The sequence below is a fragment of the Oncorhynchus clarkii genome, chromosome 7, assembly GCF_045791955.1.
Source record: "Oncorhynchus clarkii lewisi isolate Uvic-CL-2024 chromosome 7, UVic_Ocla_1.0, whole genome shotgun sequence".
In the NCBI taxonomy this organism is placed as follows: domain Eukaryota; kingdom Metazoa; phylum Chordata; class Actinopteri; order Salmoniformes; family Salmonidae; genus Oncorhynchus; species Oncorhynchus clarkii.
In genome coordinates this window covers 10,208,827-10,236,067 of record NC_092153.1, presented here as the reverse complement: position 1 = coordinate 10,236,067, position 27,241 = coordinate 10,208,827, and the positions used below count along the sequence as shown (strand labels likewise).

The following is a 27,241-nucleotide window of genomic DNA, read 5'->3' as shown; positions in this document are numbered from 1 at the left end:
GTCAGTACATGTGCATCAAAGCTGGGACCGAGAGACTGAAAAACAGCTTCTATCTCAAGGCTATCAGACATTGAGTGACATTTGAGTGGCTGCTGCCAACATACTGACTCAAATCTCTAGCCACTTTAATAATAAAAAATTGGATGTAATAAATGTATCACTAGTCACTTTAAACACTGCCACTTTATATAATGTTTACATACTCTACATTACTCATCTCATATGTATATACTGTACTCTATACCATCTACTGCATCTTGCCATCTTTATGTAATACATGTATCACTAGTCACTTTAAACAATGCCATTTTATATAATGTTTACATAACCTACATTACTCATCTCATATGTATATACTGTACTCTATGCCATCTACTGCATCTTGCATATGCCGTTCGGCCATCGCTCATCCATATATTTATATGTACATATTCTTATTAATTCCTTTACACTTGTGTGTATAAGGTAGTTGTTGTGAAATTGTTAGATTACTTGTTAGATATTACTGCACTGTCGGAACTAGAAGCACAATCATTTCGCTACACTCACATTAACATCTGCTAACCATGTGTATGTGACCAATAACATTTTATTTGAAACTCCAACAAAACACTTAACGAGGAAAAACCTTGATTACACAAGTATGTTTGACCCTTAATTGGTTAAGACAATGTAGATATAAGCGGCCTCCAACTGCTGTGGATCTACAGCCTAGACTGAGCACCGAGATTTAAGACAAATGTTTTTAGACAAATAATACATTTTTTACAAAAATAGCATAGCATCCACAAGTGTAGATTTTCTTCATCAGGCCTCCCTAAGCTGAGCACATTGTCTCGGGATTGTTTTGGACTGTGTGAGAAAGATTGAACGGTAAGCTAGGATTCCACCCCAATGAACTCTCTGTGTATGTGTGTGTGTGTGTGTGTGTGTGTGTGTAAGACACTGACCACTGAACTCTGCGCGGCGCGTCTTGAGCAGTGGCGACACACACCCAGTCTCTTGATTCTTGTCCCGGCACAGTGTGTCTGATGCCCTTTTAGGGCGCCATCTAGTGGAGGACAACGGTACAATCAGTTCAAATGATTCCAAGTATAGATTTCTATGGTTGGTGTCACTTCTAGTTCTGACAGACTGACAGATACCAGAACAAGTGTGAACCGAACAAGCAGAATCAGACGTCAATTCACATTTAAAAAATCAAATACGTTCTAATTCCTAGACGTAAAGTTATCCGTTTTTCAGTTATCAATCTATTACATTGTAATTTTATTTTACATTTATCCATATCGACTTACAGGAGCAATTAGGGTTAAGTGCCTTGCTCAAGGGCACATTGGCAGATTTTTCACGTAGTCAGCTTTGGGATTCAAAACAGCAACCTTTCAGTTACTGGTCCAACGATCTTAACCTCTAGGCTACATGCCGCCCTGATGACATACCCATTTTTGAAGCAGGGAGGAGAGGCTGCTGGGAGTCTTTGTTCAGCTTTGTGTGTTGATGATGTCACAGGGCTTGATTGGATGTGAGGTGGCTTCTTATGAGTCAGAGACTCCGTCTGCTTCTTAGTTGTTCCGTTGACTGCTAGCTGACAGCGAGCGGGTGATCGCCGCAGTGTGCTGGGCATGTGGGTCTCTCTCCATTTGCTGTGCTCTGGGGAATTCCCTCTCTGGCTGGCAACTGGATGGTGTTCTGGGGTCTGAGCTGGTCTCTGGAAGCCTGTTGACTGGCTGGAGGTCCATTTGTCTGATTGGCCAGGTCCAAGACGCGCTTCACAGACATCCCTCAGAACTAGCCTGTTAGGAGTGCTGCAAACAAGCAAACAATGATCAAAGTCTCAGCAAAGTCTATCTAACATCTCAAGAACTACATCAATACCATATACAGTTGAAGTCAGAAGTTTACATACACTTAGGTTGGACTCATTAAAACTCATTTTTCAACCACTCCACAAATACCTCTAGATTTGGCAAGTCGGTAAGAACATCTACTTTGTCCATGACACAAGTAGTTTTTCCAACAATTGTTTACAGACAGATTGTTTAACTTATAAGTCACTGAATCATAAATCCAGTGGGTCAGAACTTGACATACATTTAGTTGACTGTGCCTTTAAACAGCTTGGAAAATTCCAGAAAATGATGTCATGGCTTTAGAAGCTTCTAATAGGCTAATTGACATAATTTGAGTCAATTGGGGGTGTACCTGTGGATGTATTTCAAGGCCTACCTTCAAACTCAGTGCCTCTTTGCTTGACATCGTGGGAAAATCAAAAGAAATCAGCCAAGACCTCAGAAATTTTTTAAAAAAAAGTGTAGACCTCCACAAGTCTGGTTCATCCTTGGGAGCAGTTACCAAACACCTGAAGGTACCACGTTCATCTGTACAAACAATAGTACGCAAGTATAAACACCACGGGACCACGCAGCTGTGACACTGCTCAGGAAGGAAGCGCGTTCTGTCTCCAAGAGATTAACGTAATTTTGTGCGAAATGTGCAAATCAATCCCAGAACAGCAGCAAAGGACCTTGTGAAGATGCTGGAGGAAACCGGTACAAAAGTATCTATATCCACAGTAAAACGAGTCCTATATCGACATAACCTGAAAGGCCGCTTAGCAAGGAAAAAACCACTGCTCCAAAACCGCCATAAAAAAAAGCCAGACTACGGTTTGCAACTGCACATGGGGACAAAGATCATACTTTTTGGAGAAATGTCCTCTGGTCTGATGAAACAAAAATAGAACTGTTTGGCCATAATGACCATCGTTATGTTAGGGGGAAAAAGGGGGAGGCTTGCAAGCTGAAGAACACCATCCCAAACGTGAAGCACGTGGGTGGCAGCATCATGTTTGGGTGTGCTTTGCTGCATGAGGGACTGGTGCACTTCACAAAATAGGTGGCATCACAAGGCAGGAAATGTATGTGGCTATATTGAAGCAACATCTCAAGTCATCAGTCAGGAAGTTAAAGCTTGGTCGCAAATGGGTCTTCCAAATAGACAATGACCCCAAGCATACTTTCAAAGTTGTGGCAAAATGGCTTAAGGACAACAAAGTCAAGGTATTGGAGTGGCCATCACAAAGCCCTGACCTCAATCCAATAGAAAAGTTGTGAGAAGAACTGAAAAAGCGTGTGCGAGCATGGAGGCCTAAAAACCGGACTCAGTTACACCAGCTCTGTCAGGAGGAATGGGACAAAATTCACCCAACTTATTGTGGGAAGCTTGTGGAAGACTACCCAAAACGTTTGACCCAAGTTAAACAATTTAAAGCAATGCTACCAAATACTTATTGAGTGTATGTAAACTTCTGACCCACTGGGAATGTAATGAAAGAAATAAAAGCTGAAGTAAATCATTATCTCTGCTATTATTCTGATATATCACATTCTTAAAATAAAGTTTTGATCCTAACTGACTTTAGACAGGGCATTTTTACTAGGATTAAATGTAAGGAATTGTAAAAACTGAGTTTAAATGTATTTGGCTATGGTGTATGTAAACTTCCCACTTCAACATTAACGGTAATATCATCTGTATAATATAACCTGCACTTTTTTTGTCATCATGATTTCCAGCTATACACACTGTACTAGACATTTTGACCAGGTACATTTAACTGGTTGATGAGCACCATCTACTGAAAACAGTAAGCACTGCAGATATCCATGACCACTGCATCCTGGCAACAAAATAACTAACAAAAACCAGGCACTGCAGATATCCATGACCACTGCATCCTGGCAACAAAATAACTAACAAAAACCAGGCACTGCAGATATCCATGACCACTGCATCCTGGCAACAAAATAACCAACAAAAACCAGGCACGAGGCGAAAGCGCAGAAAAGTGGTGGAGAGAGTGTCATGGTTGACACGTTACACTCCCAACGGGGTCAAGAGGTGAGTCAAGTAAGTCATCTAGGAGAGATAATTGACATTCTTAATCCAGCAGCACTGTCCAAATAAGCTCTGGCCCGGTGTGTCACGTCACTTGTTGATGCTGTTCATTAATCTCAGCAGCATGAACGCTATGGACCAGAGCCATGTACACAGATCATGTCTATACATACCTCTGTTTCCCTGCTCTGGGGATGTGTCCATTCAGAGAGCCAACCTGTTCAGGCCTTTTTCCATTTGAAGAGCCATTGCACCAGCTTGTCTGAAATGACACACAGTGTTGTTTCAGCATAACTATTAACCCATAGGATACATAGTACATTGGTCTACAGCTTTTAAAGTGTCTTGAGAGTGATCGGTTTAAATTAGAGAAGAGCCTTGGGTTGGGTCGCAAATGGCACCCTATTCCAGAGGAGGCAGGTAGGAGGCACTATGGGAGGATGGGCTCCTTGCAATGGCTGGAATGGAATTAATAGAACGGAGTCAAATGTGGTTTTCATATGTTTGATACCGTTCCATTAATTCCATTCCAGCCATTAAAATGAGCCCATCCTCCTATAGCTCCTCCCACCAGCCTCCTCTGCCATTGTCCCAGTTGTGCACTAGCCACCCTGTGGGTTTTGGTCAAAAGTAGTGCATTGATTATATAGGAAATAGGGTGCCATTTCAAAATCAAATAAAATGTTATTAGTCACATGCGCCGAATACAACAGGTGTAGGTAAACCTTACAGTTAGTCAAGGTAATATGTACATGTAGGTAGAGTTATTTGGGCAGGAAACTTTGGAAGGTTTCAATAGCATGACTTAAACAGTATTTTATTAGGAACAACCTAATATTGAGTTGCACCTTCTTTTGCCCTCAGAACAGCCTCAATTTGTTGAGGCATGGACTCTACAAGGTGTCAAAAGTGTTCCAGAGGGATGCTGGCTAGAGGTCAACCGATTAATCGGAATGGCTGATTAATTAGGGCCGATTTCAAGTTTTCATAACAATCGGAAATCGGTATTTTTGGACACCAATTTTGCCAATTTTTTATATTTTTTTTACACCTTTATTTATTTAAGTCAGTTAAGAACACATTCTTATTTTCAATCCCGGCCTAGGAACGGTGGGTTAACTGCCTCGTTCAGGGGCAGAACGACAGATTTTCACCTTGTTAGCTCGGAGGACGGAAGCTATACTGTTACTGGCAATACTAAAGTATTAGGCACTCCAATAGTCAAAGGTTAATGAAATACAAAAGGTATAGAGGGAAATAGTCCTATAATTCCTATAATAACTACAACCTAAAACTTCTTACCTGGGAATATGTAAGACTCATGTTAAAAGGAACCACCAGCTTTCATATGTTCTCATGTTCAGAGCAAGGAACTTAAACTTTAGTTTTCTTACATTGCACATATTGCACTTTTACTTTCTTCTCCAACACTTTGTTTTTGCATTATTATTAATTAATTTTACCCCTTTTTTCTCCCCAAATGCCTGGTATCCAAATGTTTAGTAGTTACTATCTTGTCTCATCGCTACAACTCCCGTACGGGCTCGGGAGAGACGAAGGTTGAAAGTCATGCGTCCTCCGATACACAACCCAACCAAACCGCACTGCTTCTTAACACAACGCGCATCCAACCCGGAAGCCAGCCGCACCAATGTGTTGGAGGAAACACCACGCACCTGGCAACCTTGGTTAGCGTGCACTGCGCCCGGCCCACCACAGGAGTCGCTGGTGCGCGATGAGACAAGGATATCCCTACCGGCCAAACCCTCCCTAACCCGGACGACGCTAGGCCAATTGTGCGTTGCCCCCCGGTCGCGGCCGGTTACGACAGAGCCTGGGTGTGAACCCAGAGTCTCTGGTGGCACAGCTGGCGCTGCAGTACAGCGCCCTTAACCACTGTGCCACCCGGGAGGCTGTTTTTGCATTATTTAAACCAAATTGAACATGTTTCATTATTTATTTGAGGCTAAATTGATTAAATTGATGTATTATATTAAGTTAAAATAAGTGTTCATTCAGTATTGTTGTAATTGTCATTTTTACAAATAAAAAATCTAATAACAATCGACCGATTAATCGGTATCTGCTTTTTTGGTCCTCCAATAATCGGTATCGGCATTGAAAAATCATAAATCGGTCGACCTCTAATGCTGGCCCATGTTGACTCCAATACTTTCCACAGCTGGGTCAAGTTGGCTGGATGTCCTTTGGGTGGTGGACCATTCTTGATACACACGGGAAGCGTGAAAAACCCAGCAGCGGTGCAGTTCGACACTCAAACCAGTGCGCCTGGCATCTACCACAATACCCCATTCAAAGGCACTTAAATCTTCTGTCTTGCCCATTCACCCTCCGAATGGCACACACACAATCCATGTCATAATTGTCTCAAGGCTTAAAAATCCTTCTTATCGCTTTCATCTACACTGAAGTGGATTTAACAAGTGATATTAATAAGGGATTATAGCTTTCAACTGGATTCACACGGTCAGTCTGTCATGGAAAGAGCAAGTGTTCCTAAAGTTTTGTGCACCCAGTGTATACCTTATAGCTATGCCGATCTCACTTATCACCATGAGAAAATACAAGCAAAACATTTATTCACAAATAACGAGTCACCGTGTGAAAATGCAGTTCATTGGGGCTATGTCCACTTCAAATGGAAATTATATGGGATACCTCGAATGGGCTGGAGGTATCCCGGAGACGTGAGAGAGGGGACTGCATGTGCATGTTGTCAGCTTCTGATGGCTGTTTTCTCTTGGGGATTTTGTAGGGGACTGCCATCTGAAATGAAGAATTACTGTATTATGGAGGTGCCACTTACGCTGACCTGCTTGTAGCTAACTATGTTGTAGCTCTGGTCCAGGCCATTAGTGTGCATCCGTCCACTGACGTTACTAGACCAGAGCTAGCTATTTTCCAACACCTCCTAATCAAGTTAACAACAATGCACAGGTTATGTTCAGAAAGATGTGACACAGTTAGCCAGTTATCCAGTAATATGAAAAGCCTTTGGTTAGCCAACATAGCTAGCTAAGTTAACTAACAAGCCAACTTACTTAACTGTCAAGGGTTCTGAATCAGACGGAAAGATGGCTAACGAACGAAAACAAGAAGCATTGTAAAGACGCCATTACGTTGTCATTTGCAACCAATTAAAAGTTATCATATTGGCTAGCAAGCAATGGATGACTGCTTCTACTAAAATGCTACATCAATCTAGCAGCAAGAAGCCATCAACAACAGAGGCGCCTCTAGCGTTAACAGGAAATTGTTGAAAGCCTGTTTGCACTCTTAAAGCGCAGAACAAGTCTGGTCGGTTTATTACTAGACCTGGAATTGGTGTGTCATGTGTAGGCAAAGGCAATTAAGCCACAAAATCATTATTTATGGATCCGCTCTGGTGTTTATGAAGTTTATGAATTGCAAATGTGTACAATGCACAATCAAATACAGTAGTAGTGGGACGGCGTAATGCTACGGTTGCGCAGTGCAAGACTTCCGTATCTAGCTATCTACTGTAAATAACGTTACAACAAATATCTTTCTATCACATTTAGTAACTACTACACAATTTAGCACCTAGAATGTGTTGTATACGAAAGGCTAAGAAGAAATTGATAACATTTGGATTTATTTGTGCGATCGACCGTTGGTGTTGAACTAACCACGTACCATTAGCTACCAGTTAAACAGACGCTGTTGCTAGCAGCTAGCTAGCTTTGTGTTAGATCTAGGCTAGCTAGCTAATTATCAAAAACATTAGGGCTGATTTTGTTTTAATCTGATATGGACTTGAGAAACTAGCTAACTTCATCAAATTAATATTTTTTTGCTTTCAAATAACTTCATATATTCTTCTGAGAGGTATTCAAAATATATTAAAATATTGTTTGGTTTTCTGAGACCTGTATTTGAATATCAAAGAAAATCTTCTTTTTTTTAAACTCTAACCTCAAGTGAAAAGTTGGTATTTTCAAATGAATTACAAATTCAACTATTTCCTGCCCAGGTCTGGACAGAATGCGAGCTTCCCCTTATCCCACTTTATCCCTCTTCCTACTTATGTAAATAATACCTATGGTAAAAACGTTTTTCAACATTTTCTTTATAGATAGTTTTTTAATCATGGTTTACAGCCTGCTGTATCCTGTGCATATGACAAATTATATTTGATTTGATTGGATTTGACACTCCAACCTGTGACATGTCCCTGAAAAATAAAACAAAAGGAGCACTCTGTGTCTGCATAGATGTTTAGAAGAAGTGCAATATCATTCCTTGAGCAATACATATGTAGCAGACATGAGTCTGGCTCAAGTTCTGGTGATGTGAGAGCCCTCCTCTTGGTCTGATGGTCAAGACGTTGGAGACCAGGGTTCAGATCCCTCCTGCGACACATACACTGTATCATAGGAATCAAGTAAACTACAGTACATGCATGTAAAAATGGCATTGTTCCATTGTTAACGCATTTGTTGGTGCCACACTTTTTGAACTCCCACCTTTGTTCTTTATTGTTTCATATAAGTATTTTAAAGTATTTAGCACTAGAGCTCTGGCATTGCATTCCTTCATTCTCCATGCACCCCCAGGTCACACCAGTGTCAATCAGACACACACATTACACATCCATAATCAGTGGTTAGATCATGTGGTTAGCACTTGCACAGTGTGTTCATTCAGACGTCTGCCTTAGGAGGAAGTCAGTTCTGTCTCAAAGATCACAGCTCTGAGGAAATTGCATATTGTTGCCAGTGTGTTCTGTAAGATCATAACTTTTTATATGAATTGACTTGTTCATTTAACGTATTAAATGAAGTGTTTCATGGATTCTTCTGTTCTTAGGTGTCTTAAAACTGTTGGAGCTGAGGCTTTGACAGACACACTGGTGGAACTTGGACACATTGTGACTATAAATTTAACTTTTCCACCCAGTAGTGCAGAAAATACATACTGGTACATACAGCTTCAACCACAGCCTCCACTGGCCATATTCTGTGTGAGTTCTCATGGTACTTATTTCCATGATACATTCTGTTAAAACCGACATAATTTATAGTGGTCATACAGAATGTAACAGAAGACAATTGTGGAGAGTTCTACTGTGCAATGAAAGAAAATGAACAGTTCCTGTTCAGCAATGGCAACAGACTCATCACCATTAGTAAGCACACATAGTATTCAATGATAATATTTTGTCTGTAAAATATTTTTAATAGGCCCTTTTTCATGTTTATAATGCACACAAACCAGCAAGGACTGCAGTCAGAGTTCCGTGTAACTGCAGTATGCTGCAAATACTGCATGAAAAATAACACTGTTTTTTTACTGCAGTAGTTTTGCAGTGTAACTGCAGTTAGAGGGCATTATATTCTGCAATGTCTGGGTCTGAAATACCACGGTGGACGGCAGTTATTGCAGTTTCAAAAGTGCAATCTTTTTTTGTAAGGGTTGATGATGCAGCGACATAAATGTTATAACACATTGAAATTGTAGTGACAAGAAATGGTATAGATTTAGAAAAACGTGTACATTATAGTAGGGACAGGTGGTTTTCACCCATTTCCATACTGTTTTTCAGTATAGCGTGACACAGCTGGTACCCCCACCAAGAGGACCAAGGCCTGACTGCATAGCCTCAACTATTTACTCCGGAGTCCAGTTTTCGAATCCTGAACTCACAACTACTGCTTAATAAGGTGCCACATCTGTATCTACCCTTCCTCTTCAAATCATACCTGGGCTAATGCTAGTCTGGGTCCCAGTCTCTTTAGCTATCATTCTACTCCTTGCCTGGGTCCATTAGTATAACGATCTTCTAGTAAAATGTCATGATTACAGTTCAACTGCTTAATTTCCTTTTTGGTATAAAGCTGTGACTTTTGTGGAAATGTTCAAGGAAATTGCAGTGAAGATCACAGGAACAAAAGAAACGTATGACTCATGACCCACTCAGTTGAAGGTAAAGTAGAACAGCAGTTGTCAGAAAGATATTACACAGTGGAAAGTAACACACCACACCACCACACAAACAGCTCATGTAAATGGTCACAGGCTGTGGTTTTATAACAGTTTGTTCCAGTGATGTTTGTGAAAGAATGAGTCTGGCAAGAGGTTGTCTGTTGCAATACACTTTTATAATGAATTCCTTCACAGGACTTGTTACCCTGCCTTAATAAAGTTGTCTTTAAAAAAAATAGAGATATATTTTATAGCCTACACATGTCCAATAAATAATGTATAATGATTTTGCCATAGCTTCTGGACCAATGATGCAATAATCACAAAACTCTTCAGAGTGTCTGTCCTTGATGACACTTAATTTACCCAGTTGTGGCAGGGCAAGGTGTGTGTGTTATGACAGGGTACGGGTGTTAGTTGTGGCAGGGCAAGGTGTGTGTGTTATGACAGGGTACGGGTGTTAGTTGTGGCAGGGCAAGGTGTGTGTGTTATGACAGGGTACGGGTGTTAGTTGTGGCAGGGCAAGGTGTGTGTGTTATGACAGGGTACGGGTGTTAGTTGAGGCAGGTTGCAGGGCCTGGTGCTATGGGTTCTACATATCAGGGAAATGACTCTGCCTACAGAGACTACTGGGCTTCCAAATACCCCCTGTGACAACATCCTCTCAGGCTGGTTAGGTGTGCTGCAAACAAACAAACTGTAGTCAGGGATTTGAGGTGAGGCAGTGTACACAAACATCTCAGCAAAGTCTCTATGACATCTCAAGGTTCACATCAATATAATATCATGGTAATATCATCTGTATACTATAACCTGCACTTTCTATGGACACATTATACTCACAAGGGAGTGTAGAGGTAAATGATCTAGGATAGATAATTGACGTTCTTAATCCAGCAGCACATTGTCTTTGAACACTGTCCAAATAAGCTCTGGTCCAGTACATCGCGCCACTTGCTGAATCTGTTTGTTAAATTCAGCAGCATGAACGCTATGGACCAGAGCCATGTACAGATCATGTCTATACATACCTCTGTTTCCCTGCTCTGGGGATGTGTCCATTCAGAGAGCCAACCTGTTCAGGCCTTTTTCCATTTGAAGAGCCATTGCACCAGCTTGTCTGAAATGACACACAGTGTTGTTTCAGCAAAACTATTAACCCATAAGATACAGCTTTTAAAGTGTCTTGAGAGTGATAGGTTTAAATTAGAGAAGAGTCTGGAAATGAGTCCCAAATGGCACCCAATTCCCCTTAGTGCCCTGCTTTTGACAGCACCACTTTAGATTCGAATGAAACCTTGTCTTCATCACTGAAAAGATACATGGTTGAGATAGAAATCATTTAAAAGCTTAGAAACAGAGTTGTCAAACTCTTCTATAATAAAACGTTTTTTTAAATAAAAATGTAATATGTTAACCTTTAATGTAAATGAACTCTGATTCTTTTCATGTTCGTATTCACATATGTTGTAGCTTACACCGCATTTGACATCATCTAAAGTTTTGGTGTTGTGCCTGCCATCGGCTCTTGGATACAGGGTGGCGTGTCATGTTTTGGCTGATAAATCTACTAAAATATAAATAAAAAGATGGTTGGAGGTCCACACATCAAAGAACGGTGACTTGAATGGGAATATCTGTTGTTTTAAATTATACTGTCAAGCCTCCATAGGAAACCTATTGAAATCATAGAAATATAGATAGAATATACATTAGCATTTAAGTTGATATTGAATAGTGGATGGACCGGCGGTCATCTTTGTGATAGTAATTAGAAGTTTCAATTCAATTTACATTTCAAAACATTGATGTTTTACTCTCAATACACTGGATAGGTGAAGTGAAATTTGTTGATTTACAGGTTCAGCCATAGTAGAAGAGTGCTCCTTGGAGCAAGTTAGGGTTAAGTACCTTGCTCAAGAACACATCTACAGATTTTTCAAGTTGTTGGTTCAGGTATTCAAACCAGCGCCCTTTCCGTTGCAGGCCCAATGCTTTATGCACTAGGCTACCTAACAACCAAATGAAATAGCACCCACCCTGTATTCAAGAGCATGTTGTGTCTGAACCGATGGCAGGCACAACACAACAAACTCAGATGATGTGGAATAGGGTGTAAGGTACAACATCTGCAAATATGTATATATTTTTGAACATGTTTTTAGATAATTGACGTTAAAGTTTAAGAGTGGTAGAGGAAGAATCCTAAGAGGATTCATGTGAGTAGGTAGAGACATCATCAGAGAGTGATGGGAAGAATATGTGCTTCAGTAAAGTGGGATCTTTAGCATTTATAACCATGGTTACTAATTGTACTGTAGAAATGGATTGAAAGTCAAAGAACATTGAGTTTGTGGTGGCAGCTGCAGGGGGTGTTGAGTGGTAGTTATATGTCCTCTAAGGCCGTTGGTCTGGAGTAGGACTAGATAGGGTTAAATAGTGCAATGGGTGGTGGATTTTTAGGACTAATGGGTGATAGGGCAATTTACTTTTCCCCAATGTTGTATTATTGTATCAAAGAATATAATGTAGGTAGGCCGTGAAAGGCCTCACACACCAGTACAGTAGGTGACGGTGTATGCACCTAAAAGTTGGATGCGATCCGCCAACGAAATCCCAAAGAAGAAGAAGAAGAAAACATGACCCACTCCAGTGGTAACGGGAAATTGGTGAACGCTTGTTCACGCCCAATCTGTTTGCGCTCTTGGTGTGAAAAAAAAGGTCTGGTATATTTATAGGCCTACAAGTGGCGTGTAGTGTAGGCAAAGCCATTTAACCACAAAACAGCTCTGGTGTTTGGTAATATATAAGTGGATAATGAATTGCAAGCGTGTACACTGGACAACCAAAGAGAATACGTTCAATAGAATGACGTACGTTATGCGATTGCGCTGTGCAAGACTTCCGTTTCTGACCATAGCCTAATTAAATAGCTATCACAATTAGTAACTGCTAGCTAGCTAGTTTAGCACCTATAGCGTGTTGTATACATAAGGTTAAGAAGACATGGATAGAAGGTAGATGTATTTGTACGATTGGTGTTGTGAACTAACGTAGGTAGCTAGCTAACGTCACCTACCAGTTAAGCGGATGCTGTTGCTAGATAACGTTATAACGCGTTGGCTACAAGACAAATAGTTAGCTTTGCAGATGTGTTCGATCTAGGCTAACTAACAACTTATCAAAATCATTAGTCCTGCTTTTATTTGAAATATATGTAAATTAGCTACTTGAGCAAATAACAGTAAGTTAGCATTGGCTAACTATGTTAACTGGCCAGCTGATCTTATCTATAAGAACATAACTATGTCGAATTATATTGCCAGGAGCTAGCTAGCTGAAGTAGCCTAAACGTGGCCAATTATCTAGCTAGCTACTAGTTCATATGGCTGTGAGAAGTCTGACCTTGGCCTGTTAAGGCAGAGATGGATCATAGCTAACCAAACATTAATCATTAGCTAGCTTGCCAACCCAACAAAGGCACATGCGTTGTGTTGTCCCTCCCACGACGTTAGTCCACTCAACAAATGTAGCCTAATGTTCAACATGTAGCAAGTAGACCTATCTAGGTAGTGAGGAAAGTCCCTGTTATCTCAAATAAGGTGGATAGACCTGTACTACAGAGACCTCTTACTGTTCGTTACCTGTACTCACAAGTTAGTCTATAAAACACACTTCACTGCGTCTTTTGTTTTGGCTAGTTAGTACATAGACTACATTGTTGATTTACACATACCTTTACATATGGATACAGTCTAGTCTGAAGGCATTTCAAGTACAGTAAAGTAACAGTTCCTTATGCAGATTAAGAACTAGGCCTAAGGAAAATACTCAATGGGGAGGAGCATCACATCTGTTGCAACATGTCCATTAGGTTGACTACCCACATGTCAGTGCCAATATGGGCCTTTCACATCAGTATTATGATTGGTTGCTCAGCTTTTCTTTCATATTCAGCCAGGCCACTGTGTTTATAACCCTGCTAGTCTCGTTCCCAACCATAACATGCTCTATCACTACTCCACAGGTCCTGGTTGCCGGTTTGTGTGATCCTGTTGATGGCACTCCAAGGTATTAATATCAGTCATGCTTTATATTGTTTGTTCTTATTCTACATGTGCAAAATTCCATATTGGTTTCAGATGGATTCATTGGAGGCTAATTTTGTCTGTTTTGTAGACTCTTCGCAGGAGAGAGTTGAAGGTTTTACAAGAGGGAAGGTTATTTTACCATGTAGGTACAATGCAATGCCTGCTGAAGAGGTCACCATATTTTGGCGATACAAGGATGACCGTAATGTCTACAATATTGTCAGTGGAAAAGCAGACTTGACAGACCAAGACCGTCAGTTCAGAGACAGAACCAGGATTTTCCCTGAGGAATGGGCAAATGGCAACTTCTCTCTCCTACTGACTGATCTCAAGGACTCTGATAGTGGGAGTTATTCATGTTTCATACCAAGAGTGAACATTCTGCATCAAGTGGAACTTTCTGTTCAAGGTTTGCATTACAACCAAGTGTAACAGCCTCTTATCTATACAGTATTGTAATTTACATTAACAGTTTTAAGAAGTTGATGATACAGTATGATAACACTATAAAAATGTCCCTCTGTATTTTACAGAGAAACCAACTCCTGAAGTTGGTCCAAAGAGCAGCAGCATGAGCATCAAAGGACAGAACCTCATCCTCTTCCTGTTTCTCCTCCTCAGTCCAGATCTCAATTTCCTTTGATGTACATCACATAAATTGGTCATTGTACTGCTTATGAGACTGTTTACAAGTTCTGAGTGGTTAAACTGCTGAAATACTTATTTTTTTTCTTTAATGTATGTAATAAGTGACTGCAAATATATATCTTGCTTGAACCACCTTCCTAGAGGTGAGTAAAATAGTTATTCCAAATTGCATGAAGCCAAAGTGTACTGATAGGACCACTGCAACACCTAATGGGGATCCTAGTAAAATACCAAACATTTTAGCTTTGCTTTTGTGAACTAAATGTAATGAACTTTTAATACAATATTTGTTCTGATTTAAAGGCATAATGTTTTTAAAAACCAGGGCCATCTGTTAAATCAAATTGGAAATAGAATTGAGTCAATGTGTCCCTTCTGTCAACAAGATGCAGCTTTACTTACTAAGATATTGAAGTATTTCCAGATCAGTTATTAATATTGTACTACCAAATGACATACGTTTTGTTGATATCTTGAGTTTGAACATGTGCTCCACAGTAAAAAGCTTATTAGTTCAGTCAACCTTTCAATTAGAAAGTATTTTACTTTGACACCACAGTATTTTTAAAGGAAACATATTCACTTCCTCAATGCTCTATATTAAAGAGTGTTTCTTTTAGCTTTTTGTAAACTATGGTTTGATCATTTTTTTGCATTGTGTGTTCAGACAGATGTCTGTTAGAAGGAGGAAGTCAGTTCAGTCTCAAATATTTATCCCAGCTCTGAAGATGTCGAGGATTGTTGCCTGTCTGCTCTGTAAGACTATTTATTATTCTTATGTTATTTATTTTACATTCATTTTACAATAAATGAAGTGTCTCATGGATTCTTCTGTTCTTAGGTGTCTTAAAACTGTGTTGGAACTGAGGCTTTGACAGAGACACTGGTAGAACTTGGACACAATGCAACACTGAACTGTTCAGTTCTGATAAATGGTATAGGATAAATGGCTTATTATATTTTTTTTCTTACTAAAACTTTTCTTTCGACTGGATACCAGGCTAACCTTTCCTGCCTTTACAAGCAATGTTAGGACTATCTGTTACTGTACTTTTGACTGCATGGAGACCCAATACACACTGTAAGATGTTACTCAGTGAAGTGTGATCACAATAGTCTATACTAATTCCATCTGTATGGGTCATCTTAGCCATTTCAGTGCTGTGGAAGAGAGCTGCTTGCCAGAAGAACCATGACTCTCCTCCAACCCCTGAACCACCTGAAAGGACAGACAGTCTAGAGGTCAGTATCTGTAGTGGGAATATGGATATATATTTACAGTATATGAATATTACATAATATGTATCTTTATGAGGGATGTTTTCACTCATATCCACATTGTGATACAGCTGGTACTCACACCAAGAGGACCAAGGCCCGACCACGTTGCCTCAACTATTTACTCCAGAGTTCAGTTTCCAGTATTTCTGAGGAGTATTTCTGTCTGTAATAAAGCCCTTTTGTGTGAAGAACTCATTCTGATTGACTGGGCCTGGCTCCCCTGTGGGTGGACCTGGCTTCCAAGTGGGTGGGCCTAAGACCTCCCAGGCCTACCCATGGCTGTGAAATCCATAGGTTAGGGCCTAGTTAATGTATTTAAATTGACTGATTTCCTTCAATGAACTGTAACTTGTTACGTTTATATTTTTGTTCAGTATATAAACGTTTTAAAAATGTATGTAGCAACTAAGGATTCTAGCTTTAATACCAGGGATATTTTGAAAAGCACTTTTTCAATAGAATTTCCTGCCCTGTATATATTATTTTAACGTTTGACCTGCATAATGAGAAATGGTCACTAAGCAAGAAATGAATTGACACTCACCACTTCCTCTTTGCACAGACTGCGCTTCATGTGGAAACTTTAAGCAAGTTAACAATGACCTTACACATCATTATGTTGTTTTTTTTTCATCACTTTTTGAAGTTTTAACTTCATTACTTCAGTTAGGGTTTCCACTAGTAATGTAAGCTGAAAGCTTTGCTATGAGACTCAAAATTGAACTCAGGTCCATCCTGTTTCCATTGATCATCCTTGAGACATTTCTACAACTTGATTGGAGTCCACCTGTGGTAAATTCCATTGATTGGACATGATTTGGAAAGGCACACAACTGTCTATATAAGGTCCCACAGCTGACAGTGCATGTCAGAGCAAAAAACAAGCCAAACAAGGTCAATGTAAGAAAAAAAACAGACAAACCCCCCCAATTTAATACATTTTAGAATAAGGCTGTAACGTAATAAAATGTGGAAAAATGTCAAGGGGTCTGAATACTTTCCGAATGCACTGTACAAAATGGGCTGTGCAGTAAATCTGTTTTGTTTACCCCAGAGGTTTATACTGACTAAATCAGACCTGCAACTGCAGGTCATCATGGGAGAACTGTCTTCTGTTAATTTACAGTGTTCTGAATGTTATTCTGATGGTTATGATCCTGGGTGAGTGAATGGAAATACTAGATATCAAAATGTAAACATTTTAAATAGTTTAACATTTTAATGTTGTATGCTGAGAATGTTGCTTGTGTAATATTGATATTTCAGTACATATCGTGACTTTGGCATGTCAGAACAGAAGCTGCTTTTAAAAACTAAGACCACCTCAAGATGCAGACCAGAGGTAAGATACGTTTTGTTTGGTGCCTGAACAGTTGCAGCATTCTCACACACCAATTGATTAAACTTAAACAGTATCAAATACTGAAACTCATACAACATATTAACTTAACTAATAACTTTTGACTGTAGATACAGTCTTTGTAAAATATGAATTGCATTGTTTGTTTTTTCAAAGTCATGTGACAATGTTACAGTGAACATATTACTAAAATACTGTTGTGAATATGCCTGTATCCTATCACCCCTTTCTACCGCTAGTCAGTAATGAATAAATACATGTGTTTCTTCATTTCCCCCTACTTTGACATTTATTTGTACTTTACTAAAATGCATGTATGATGTAGTCCTAGTGAGTTATTGGATACATGAATGGTCAATCCATTAGTGTAACTATCTTCTAGTAAAATGTAATGATTACAGTAATCAGCTGCTTAACTTCCTTTTTGTTCTAAATCTGTGACTTCTGTGCAAATGGCCAATGAAATTGCAGTAAGGATCACAGGAACAAAATACTTGTATGACTCATGACCCAATCAGTTGAAGTAGAGCCTTTTAGTTACGAGAAAGCTCTTGCACAGTGGAAAATACCACACACCACAACACGCAAAAATATCACCATGTAAATGGTGATTGTTTACAGTATTCTAACAGTAGTTGTTTATGTGATGCTTGTGCAATAGTTTGTCTGGCAGAAGGTGGTCTGTTGCAATACACATCATAATGAATGGTTTCACGGGAACTATTACCCTGTCCTAACAAAGTTGTCTTTAACCAGAACACAATAAGATGTGTTTCCTGTGTAGAGTAAGTCGTGCACAATGATTTAGCCATAGTTTTTGGACAATTGATGCAAAAAAAAACGACAAAAAAATAGATGGCGCAGACAGAGATGGTCACCTCGCTTCAGGTCCTTAGGAAACTGCAGTAATTTATTTTTTTATGTATTATTTCTTACATTGTTAGCTCTGAAAATCTCAAGTGTTATTAGATACATCCGGGAAGAACCATTGGATATAAAAGCGACGTCAACTTATCATCATTACGACCAGGAATACGACTTTCCCGAAGCGGATCCTTTGTTCGGACCTCCACCCTGGACATGGGATCTTATCCCAGAGGACGATCCAAAACAACGCGGTCGCCGCAGGAGAGGCAGACGGAGCGGCCTACTGGTCAGACTTAGAAGGCGAGCACACCATCCACCGCTTCTGAGCATATTACTCGCTAATGTCCAAGCTCTAGATAACAAGGTGGACGAAATTAGGGCATGAGTTGCCTTCCAGAGAGTCATCAGAGATTGTAACATTCTCTGTTTCACGGAAACATGGCTCACTTGGGATATATTGTCAGAGTCGGTACAGCCACCCGGTTTCTTCATGCATCACGCCGACAGAAACAAACAACTACCTGGCAAGAAGAAGGGCAGGGGTGTATGCCTTATGATTAACCACTCATGGTGTGATCATAACAACATACGAGAACTCAAGTCCTTTTGTTCACCTGACCTAGAATTCCTAGAGTAAATACCTCGACGGCCCTGAAAGAACTTCACTGGACTCTATGTAAACTGGAAACCATATATCCTGAGGCAGCATTTATTGTAGCTGGGGATTTTAACAAAGCTAATCAGAGAACAAGGCTTCGTAAATTCTATCAGCATATTGAAAGCGCGACACGGGCTGGTAGCATTCTGGACCATTGCTACTCTAACTTCCGCAATGCATACAAAGCACTCCCCTGCCCTCCCTTCGGAAATCTGACCATGACTTCATTTTGTTGCTCCCAGCATATAGACAGAAAATAAAACAGGAAACGCCCATGCTCAGGTCTATCCAACGCTGGTCTGACCAATCGGATTCCAAGCTTCAAGAGTGCTTCGATCACGTGAACTGGGATATATTCCGGGTAACCTCAGGCAATAACATTGACATATACGCTGACTCTGTGAGCAAGTTAATTAGCAACTGCATCTGTGATGTTGTACCCATTGTGACTATTAAAATCTTCCCTAACCAGAAACCATGAATTGATGGCAGCATTCGAGCAAAACTGAAAGCGTGAACCATTGCTTTTAATCATGGCTAGACGACTGGAAATATGGCCGAATACAAACAGTGTAGCTATTCCCTACGCAAGGCAATCAAGCAAGTAAAGCGCCAGCATAGAGACAAAGTAGAGTCGCAATTCAACAGCTCAAACAAGAGACGCATATGGCAGTGTCTACAGTCAATCACGGATTACAAAAAGAAAACCATCCCCATCGCGGACATCGACGTCTTGCTCCCAGACAAATTAAACAACTTCTTTGCTCACTTTGAGGAAAATACAGTGCCACTGACACGGCCCGCTACCAAAACCTGCGGGCTCTCCTTCACCGCGGCCAATGTGAGTAAAACATTTAAAAGTGTTAACCCTCGCAAGGCTGCCGGCCAAGATGGCATCCCTAGCCGCGTCCTCAGAGCATGTGCAGACCAGCTGGCTGGTGTGTTTACGGACATATTCAATCAATCCCTATCCCAGTCTGCTGTGCCCACATGCTTCAAGATGACCACCATTGTTCCTGTTCCCAAGAAAGCTAAGGTAACTGAACTAAATGACTACCGCCCTATAGCACTCACTTCTGTCATCATGAAGTGCTTTGAGAGACTAGTGAAGGATCATATCACCTCCAACCTACCTGATACCCTAGACCCACTCCAATTTGCTTACCGCCCCAATAGGTCCACAGACGACGCAATCACCATCACACTGCACACTGCCCTATCCCATCTGGACAAGAGGAATACCTATGTAAGAATGCTGTTCATTGACTACAGCTCAGCATTTAACACCATAGTACCCTCCAAACTCGTCATTGAGCTTGAGACCCTGGGTCTCGACCTGTCCCTGTGCAAATGGGTCCTGGACTTTCTGATGGGCCGCCCCCAGGTGGTGAGGATAGGAAACAACATCTCCACTCCGCTGATCCTCAACACTGGGGCCCCACAAGGGTGCGTTCTCAGCCCTCTCCTGTACTCCCTGTTCACCCATGACTGCGTGGCCATGCACGCCTCTAACTCAATTATCAAGTTTGCAGATGACACTAGTTTGGTAGGCTTGATTACCAACAAGGACAACCACCCGAGCCACTGCCTGTTCACCCCGTTATCATCCAGAAGTTGAGGTCAGTACAGGTTCATCAAAACTGGGACCGAGAGACTGAAAAACACCTTCTATCTCAAGGCCATCAGAATGTTAAACAGCCACCACTAACATAGAGAGGCTGCTGCCAACATACAGACTCAAATCTCTTGCAACTTTAATAAATGGACTTAAAAGGTTTCATAGGTTACATTACTCATCTCATATGTACAGTTGAAGTCGGAAGTTTACATACACCGTAGCCAAATACATTTAAACTCAGTTTTTCACAATTCCTGAAATTTAATCCTAGTAAGAATTTCCTGTCTTACGCCAGTTAGGATCACCACTTTATTTGAAAAATGTGAAATGTCAGAATAATAGCAGAGAGAATGATTTATTTCAGCTTTTATTTCTTTAATCACATTCCCAGTGGGTCAGAAGTTTACATACGCTCAATTAGTATTTGGTAGCATTGCCTTTAAATTGTTTAACTTTGGTCAAACATTTTGGGTAGCCTTCCACAAGATTCCCACAATAAGTTGGGTGAATTTTGGCCCATTCCTCCTGACAGTGCTAGTGTAACTGAGTCCGGTTTGTAGGCCTCCTTGCTCACACGCTTTTTCAGTTCTGCCCACAAATTTTCTATAGGATTGAGGTTAAGACTTGACGCTGTTGTCCTTAAGCCATTTTGCCACAACTTTGGAAGTATGCTTGGGGTCATTATCCATTTGGAAGACCTATTTGAGACCAAGCTTTAACCTCCTGACTGATGTCTTGAGATGTTGCTTCAATATATCCTCATAATTTTCCTTCCTCATGATACCACCTATTTTGTGAAGTGCACCAGTCCCTCCTGCAGCAAAGCGCCCCCACAACAGGATGCTGCCACCCCCGTGCTTCACGGTTGGGATGGTGTTCTTCGGCTTACAAGCCTCCCCCTTTTTCCTCCAAACATAACGATGGTCATTATGGCCAAACAGTTCTATTTTTTTTCATCAAACCAGAGGACATTTCTCCAAAACATACTATCTTTGTCCCAATGTGCAGTTGCAAACTGTAGTCTGGATTTTTTTATGGCGGTTTTGGAGCAGTGGCTTCTTCCTTGCTGAGCGGCCTTTCAGGTTATGTTGATATAGGACTCGTTTTACTATGGATATAGATAATTTTGTACCGGTTTCCTCCAGCATCTTCACAGGGTCCTTTGCTGTTGTTCTGGGATTTATTAGCACTTTTCGCACCAAAGTATGTTAATCTCTTGGAGACAGAACGCATCTCCTTCCTGAGTGGTATGATGGCTGCGTGGTCCCATGGTGTTTATACTACCGTACTATTGTTTGTACAGATGAACGTGGTACCTTCAAGCCAAACTTGTAGAGGTCTACAATTTTTTTTCTGAGATTTTCCCATGGTGTCAAGCATTGAGGCACTGATTTTGAAGGTAGGCCTTGAAATATATCCACAGGTACACCTCCAATTGACTCAAAGATGTCAATTAGCCTATCAGAAGCTTCTAAAGCCATGACATAATTTTCTGGAATTTTCCAAGCCACAGTCAACTTAGTGTATGTAAACGTCTGACCCACTGGAATTGTGATACAGTGAATTATAAGTGAAATAATCTGTCTGTAAACAATTGTTGGAAAAATTAAGTGTCATGCACAAAGTAGATGTCCTAACAGACTTGCCAAAACGATAGTTTGTTAAAAATACATTTGTGGAGTAGTTGAAAATGTTGTTTTAATGACTCCAACCTAAGTGTATGTAAACCTCTGACTTCAACTGTATATACTGTACTCTATACCATCTACTACATCTTGCCTATGCAGCACAGCCATCACTCATCAACATATTTACATGTAAAATATTCTTATTCATCCCTTTACATTTGTGTGTATAAGGTAGTTGTTGTGAATTTGTCAGATTACTTGTTAAATATTACTGCACTGTCATTTCACTACACTCGCATTAACATCTGCTAACCATCTGTATGTGACCATGATTTGGTATTAACTAAACTCCTCAAATGGTCTGTCCTTGATGACACTTCAGTTACCCAGTGTTATGGCAGGGTAAGGTGTGACACTGCCTGGTGTTATGGGTCTACATAGTCTTGAAAACTGACCCTATGCAACACAGTGACTAAGGTCTGGTTTCAACAATAGACTCTTTTGGCAGAGGAACTACCTCACTGCCATAACTATCTTCACTGTAAGGTTGTTGTATTTGGTGCATGTGACAAATACAATTTCATTTGACTAGGGTCTACATATCAGGGAAATGGCTCCATCTACAGGGACTCTACTGGGCTTCTAAATACCCCATGTGACATCCTCCTCTCAGGCCCTTATACACAGTCTTAGAGTAGGAGTGCTGACCTAGGATCAGGTCCCCCCTGTCCATGTGATCTTGTCCATTATGATCTAAAGCTTACAACTGATCCTAGATCAGCACCCCTACTGAGATGCTTTATGAATATGGGCCCAGCTAGGGCCCTTGTACCAGTCGAGAGACTGACTCTGTTACTCCACAACAAATACATTTATAGGCTTACATTACTATGTAACAAAATGTTATTTATAGAGAACATTTCTTACAAAAATGCAGTTCAAAGTGCTTAAAAACAAAGCTTTAAAAATGGAGTGCTTTGCTGTTTAGTGAATATAATCATGCAATGTAAACTCAGAGAAAAAGAAATGTCCCTATTTCAGGACCCTGTCTTTCAAAGATAATTCGTAAAAATCCAAATAACTTCACAGATCTTCACTGTAAAGGGGTTAAACACTGTTTCCCATGCTTGTTCAAGGACCTGTTGGATCGGAGGGTGAGGGCTAGGGTCATTCCCCACAGAAATGTCCGGGAACTTGCAGGTGCCTTAGTGGAAGATTGGGGTAACATCTCACAGCAAGAATGGGCAAATCTGGTGCAGTCCATGAGGAGGAGATCAAATCAAATCAAATCAAATGTATTTATATAGCCCTTCGTACATCAGCTGATATCTCAAAGTGCTGTACAGAAACCCAGCCTAAAACCCCAAACAGCAAGCAATGCAGGTGTAGAAGCACGGTGGCTAGGAAAAACTCTCTAGAAAGGCCAAAACCTAGGAAGAAACCTAGAGAGGAACCAGGCTATGTGGGGTGGCCAGTCCTCTTCTGGCTGTGCCGGGTGGAGATTATAACAGAACATGGCCAAGATGTTCAAATGTTCATAAATTACCAGCATGGTCGAATAATAATAGGGCAGAACAGTTGAAACTGGAGCAGCAGCACGGTCAGGTGGACTGGGGACAGCAAGGAGTCATCATGTCAGGTAGTCCTGGGGCATGGTCCTAGGGCTCAGGTCAGTTGAAACTGGAGCAGCAGCACGGCCAGGTGGACTGGGGACAGCAAGGAGTCATCATGTCAGGTAGTCCTGGGGCATGGTCCTAGGGCTCAGGTCCTCCGAGAGAGAGAAAGAAAGAGAGAAGGAGAGAATTAGAGAACGCACACTTAGATTCACACAGGACACCGAATAGGACAGGAGAAGTACTCCAGATATAACAAACTGACCCCAGCCCCCCGACACATAAACTACTGCAGCATAAATACTGGAGGCTGAGACAGGAGGAGAGGAGGAGTTTGCGTCTCTGACATGGGTAGGCAGACCGTTCCATAAAAATGGAGCTCTATAGGAGAAAGCCCTGCCTCCAGCTGTTTGCTTAGAAATTCTAGGGACAATTAGGAGGCCTGCGTCTTGTGACCGTAGCGTACGTGTAGGTATGTACGGCAAGACCAAATCAGAGAGATAGGTAGGAGCAAGCCCATGTAATGCTTTGTAGGTTAGCAGTAAAACCTTGAAATCAGCCCTTGCTTTGACAGGAAGCCAGTGTAGAAAGGCTAGCACTGGAGTAATATGATCATTTTTTTTGGTTCTAGTCAGGATTCTAGCAGCCGTATTTAGCACTAACTGAAGTTTATTTAGTGCTTTATCCGGGTAGCCGGAAAGTAGAGCATTGCAGTAGTCTTACCTAGAAGTGACAAAAGCATGGATTAATTTTTCTGCATCATTTTTGGACAGAAAGTTTCTGATTTTTGCAATGTTACGTAGATGGAAAAAAGCTGTCCTTGAAATGGTCTTGATATGTTCTTCAAAAGAGAGATCAGGGTCCAGAGTAACGCCGAGGTCCTTCACAGTTTTATTTGAGACGACTGTACAACCATTAAGATTAATTGTCAGATTCAACAGAAGATCTCTTTGTTTCTTGGGACCTAGAACAAGCATCTCTGTTTTGTCCGAGTTTAAAAGTAGAAAGTTTGCAGCCATCCACTTACTTATGGCTGAAACACATGCTTCTAGCAAGGGCAATTTTGGGGCTTCACCATGTTTCATTGAAATGTACAGCTGTGTGTCATCCATGCACTGCAGTACTTAATGCAGTTGGTGCAGTACTTAATGCAGTTGGTGGCCACACCAGATACTGACTGTTACTTTTGATTTTGACCCCCCCTTTGTTCAGGGACACATTATTCAATTTCTGTTAGTCACATGTCTGTGGAACTTGTTCAGTTTATGTCTCACTTGTTGAATCTTATGTTCATACAAATATTTACACATGTTAAGTTTACTGAAAATAAAAGCAGTTGACAGTGAGAAGACATTTTTTTCTATATCATACATATACAGGTAATTGTAGTTAAACAATATTCCTTTAATATAAGTGATAAGGGTACAATATGACACAATATACTATTCAAAATAATATTTTGGTTATCCAGCAAGAGAGTTCTCTCTTGGTTTATTAACATTCTTGAAAGGCTGTCACTCTTACAGAACCCAGACATTCTGTTTCTTCTAGAACGTCTTCTAGAACCACCTGGTTCTGTTCTAGGTCCTCAAACTGAGCCAGGAGTTCCTTGTGGACGATGGGGATGGTTTTGTAGCTGAACAACGGTGCAGGATCAACATCCACTAGTTGTAGTTGATCTTCAGGATGTCTTTAACGGGGGAGTTCTTCTTCTGATGCTTGGTAGTGTTTGAATTTGGTCATTAGGACCTGTTGTGACCGGTAGCTGTCGTGGTCGATAAGGAAAGCAAAGGTCCTGTTGCATGATCCTTGACAGGACCTCAGTTTGATGTCAATGTCCACCTAGGGTACAGAGACACACAGAGTAAACAGAGGCACCCTATTCCCTACATAGTACACTAGTTTTGACGAGGGCCACCTATGCATATCATTTTGGACGCAGCCATAATTTATTGTCTGAAACACAGAGATGCAGAAAATACATCCAGAATGCCACCCTATTCACTAAATAGTGCACTACTTTTGACCAGGGACCTAAAAACCAGTAGGTTGCTAAACTGAGCAACAGCACTGTAAAAAACAGTGACTAACCCAGGGGATGTGTCTGAAATGTTGATCTGGCCATAGCCTACTGTATTTGTAATAATTTCTGTAATTGACAGATGATAGACGGATCGCATGATAGCGCACTCGTAATTGGAAAAATGTATGTTTTAAAATGCTTAAATAGAGGTTGGCAATACCTAGGTTAATAATCTCCCTGCACGTTAATACAAACCAAGGAAGCAGCAGATCAGGATCAGTGTGTGTGTTTTCAATATGCAGAGGGACAAATTATTTTTTCCTACCCTCTCTCCGATTGTTAAGTATTAGGCACATTGATAGCCTGCTATCAAACATCCATGGCAGCTGATTTATAATACTGTAGTAGCAGCAGACAGTACAGATGTAGGATATTAATTTGATCATGCTTTTGTTGCTAAAGTTTGTAATTTCCCCTTTAAAATGTTAGACTTGATTTGCCCTGAAGAAAAATGCATCAAGCCCTACAAAAATGTCCATTAGCTATAATCCACATAATAATTCACATTTCCTGTTGCATCAAGATTTTTTTCCTGCTGTAGCAAACTGAATCAAATTAAGATCCTACATCTGTATCTAAATCAGGAATGTTCAATGTCTTTCCTGGAGGGAAGAACCACTACTAATTCAGACCTGGGACACTAGGTGAGTGCAATTAACAGCTCTCCTCTAAATGGTTGGACTATTGGAGCAAAACATGGGCGGAGAAGAGACCGGTGAGAATCAAGCAAACAGAGTGTAATAGCTACCCAAGTGGGCGTCGTCCAAAACCCGGGACATGTTTTCACTGAGCCGTAAGCAAGCATGACTAGGTCTTCAGGTGGTATTACATGTTTCATACCCCTTACCGATTTCAGATATCAAGAAAAGACGGAATAAAGAAGATGGTGGGGTAAATAACACAGGGTTTATTTGTATATTAAATTAAATGGCTCTTTATTCCCTGTATAGTGCACTTTTGTTGTAGTGCGTCCCTATTGGCTCTGGTCAGAAGTAGTGCACCATCTAGGGAATAAGGTGCAATTTTGGACAGGGACAGACATCAATGTCCACCTGAATTACAGAGAGACAGGAGAGTAAACAGATAGTATTTGACCAAAGCTTACAGTTTAACTCTGAAGTAAACACTAAAGGGCCTTGACTGGTGGGATGAGGTTGGGCAAGATCATGCTTAGTCAAAGTTTGGTGTTGCAAAGTTTTACTCCCCAGTTTTTTAATTTTTTTAAAGAAATGTTTTGTTACATTTTATTTAACTTTTTATGGCTGCAGGGAAAGTATTGAGTAGCTTGGATGAAAGGTGTCCAGAGGTGCCCAGAGTAAACGGCCTGCTCCTCAGTCCCAGTTACTAATATATGCATATTATTATTAGTATTGGATAGAGAACACTCTGAACTTTCTAAAACTGTTTGAATGATGTCTGTGAGTATAACATAACTCATATGGCAGGCAAAAACCTGAGAAGAAATCCAAACAGGAAGTGGGAAATCTGAGGTTGGTCGATTTTCAATCCAGCCCCCATTGAAAACAC

At 40.7% G+C, this 27,241-nt stretch overlaps 1 protein-coding gene and 1 long non-coding RNA gene across 2 annotated transcripts in view; one reads left to right on the top strand and one right to left on the bottom strand.

Annotated features, from left to right (window-relative positions):
* LOC139412859 (sentrin-specific protease 7-like) overlaps positions 1-7,168 on the bottom strand; it is a 29,386-nt gene extending 22,218 nt beyond the window's left edge. The window contains exons 1-5 of the mRNA XM_071159607.1: positions 6,963-7,168; positions 6,580-6,687; positions 4,074-4,162; positions 1,443-1,808; positions 951-1,051 (exon numbers count right to left, since the gene is read on the bottom strand). Of these exons, the coding sequence (XP_071015708.1) occupies positions 951-1,051; positions 1,443-1,808; positions 4,074-4,162; positions 6,580-6,687 (664 nt within the window). The 5' untranslated portion in view covers positions 6,963-7,168. The remainder of the gene's footprint in view (positions 1-950; positions 1,052-1,442; positions 1,809-4,073; positions 4,163-6,579; positions 6,688-6,962) is intronic.
* Positions 7,169-12,634: 5,466 nt separating this feature from the next.
* Positions 12,635-17,521, top strand: LOC139412858 (uncharacterized). Its single transcript, XR_011634738.1, has 5 exons — positions 12,635-12,884; positions 13,895-13,938; positions 14,047-14,367; positions 14,492-15,848; positions 15,956-17,521. It is a non-coding gene; the product is annotated as an uncharacterized lncRNA (long non-coding RNA).
* The last annotated feature ends 9,720 nt before the right edge of the window (positions 17,522-27,241 follow it).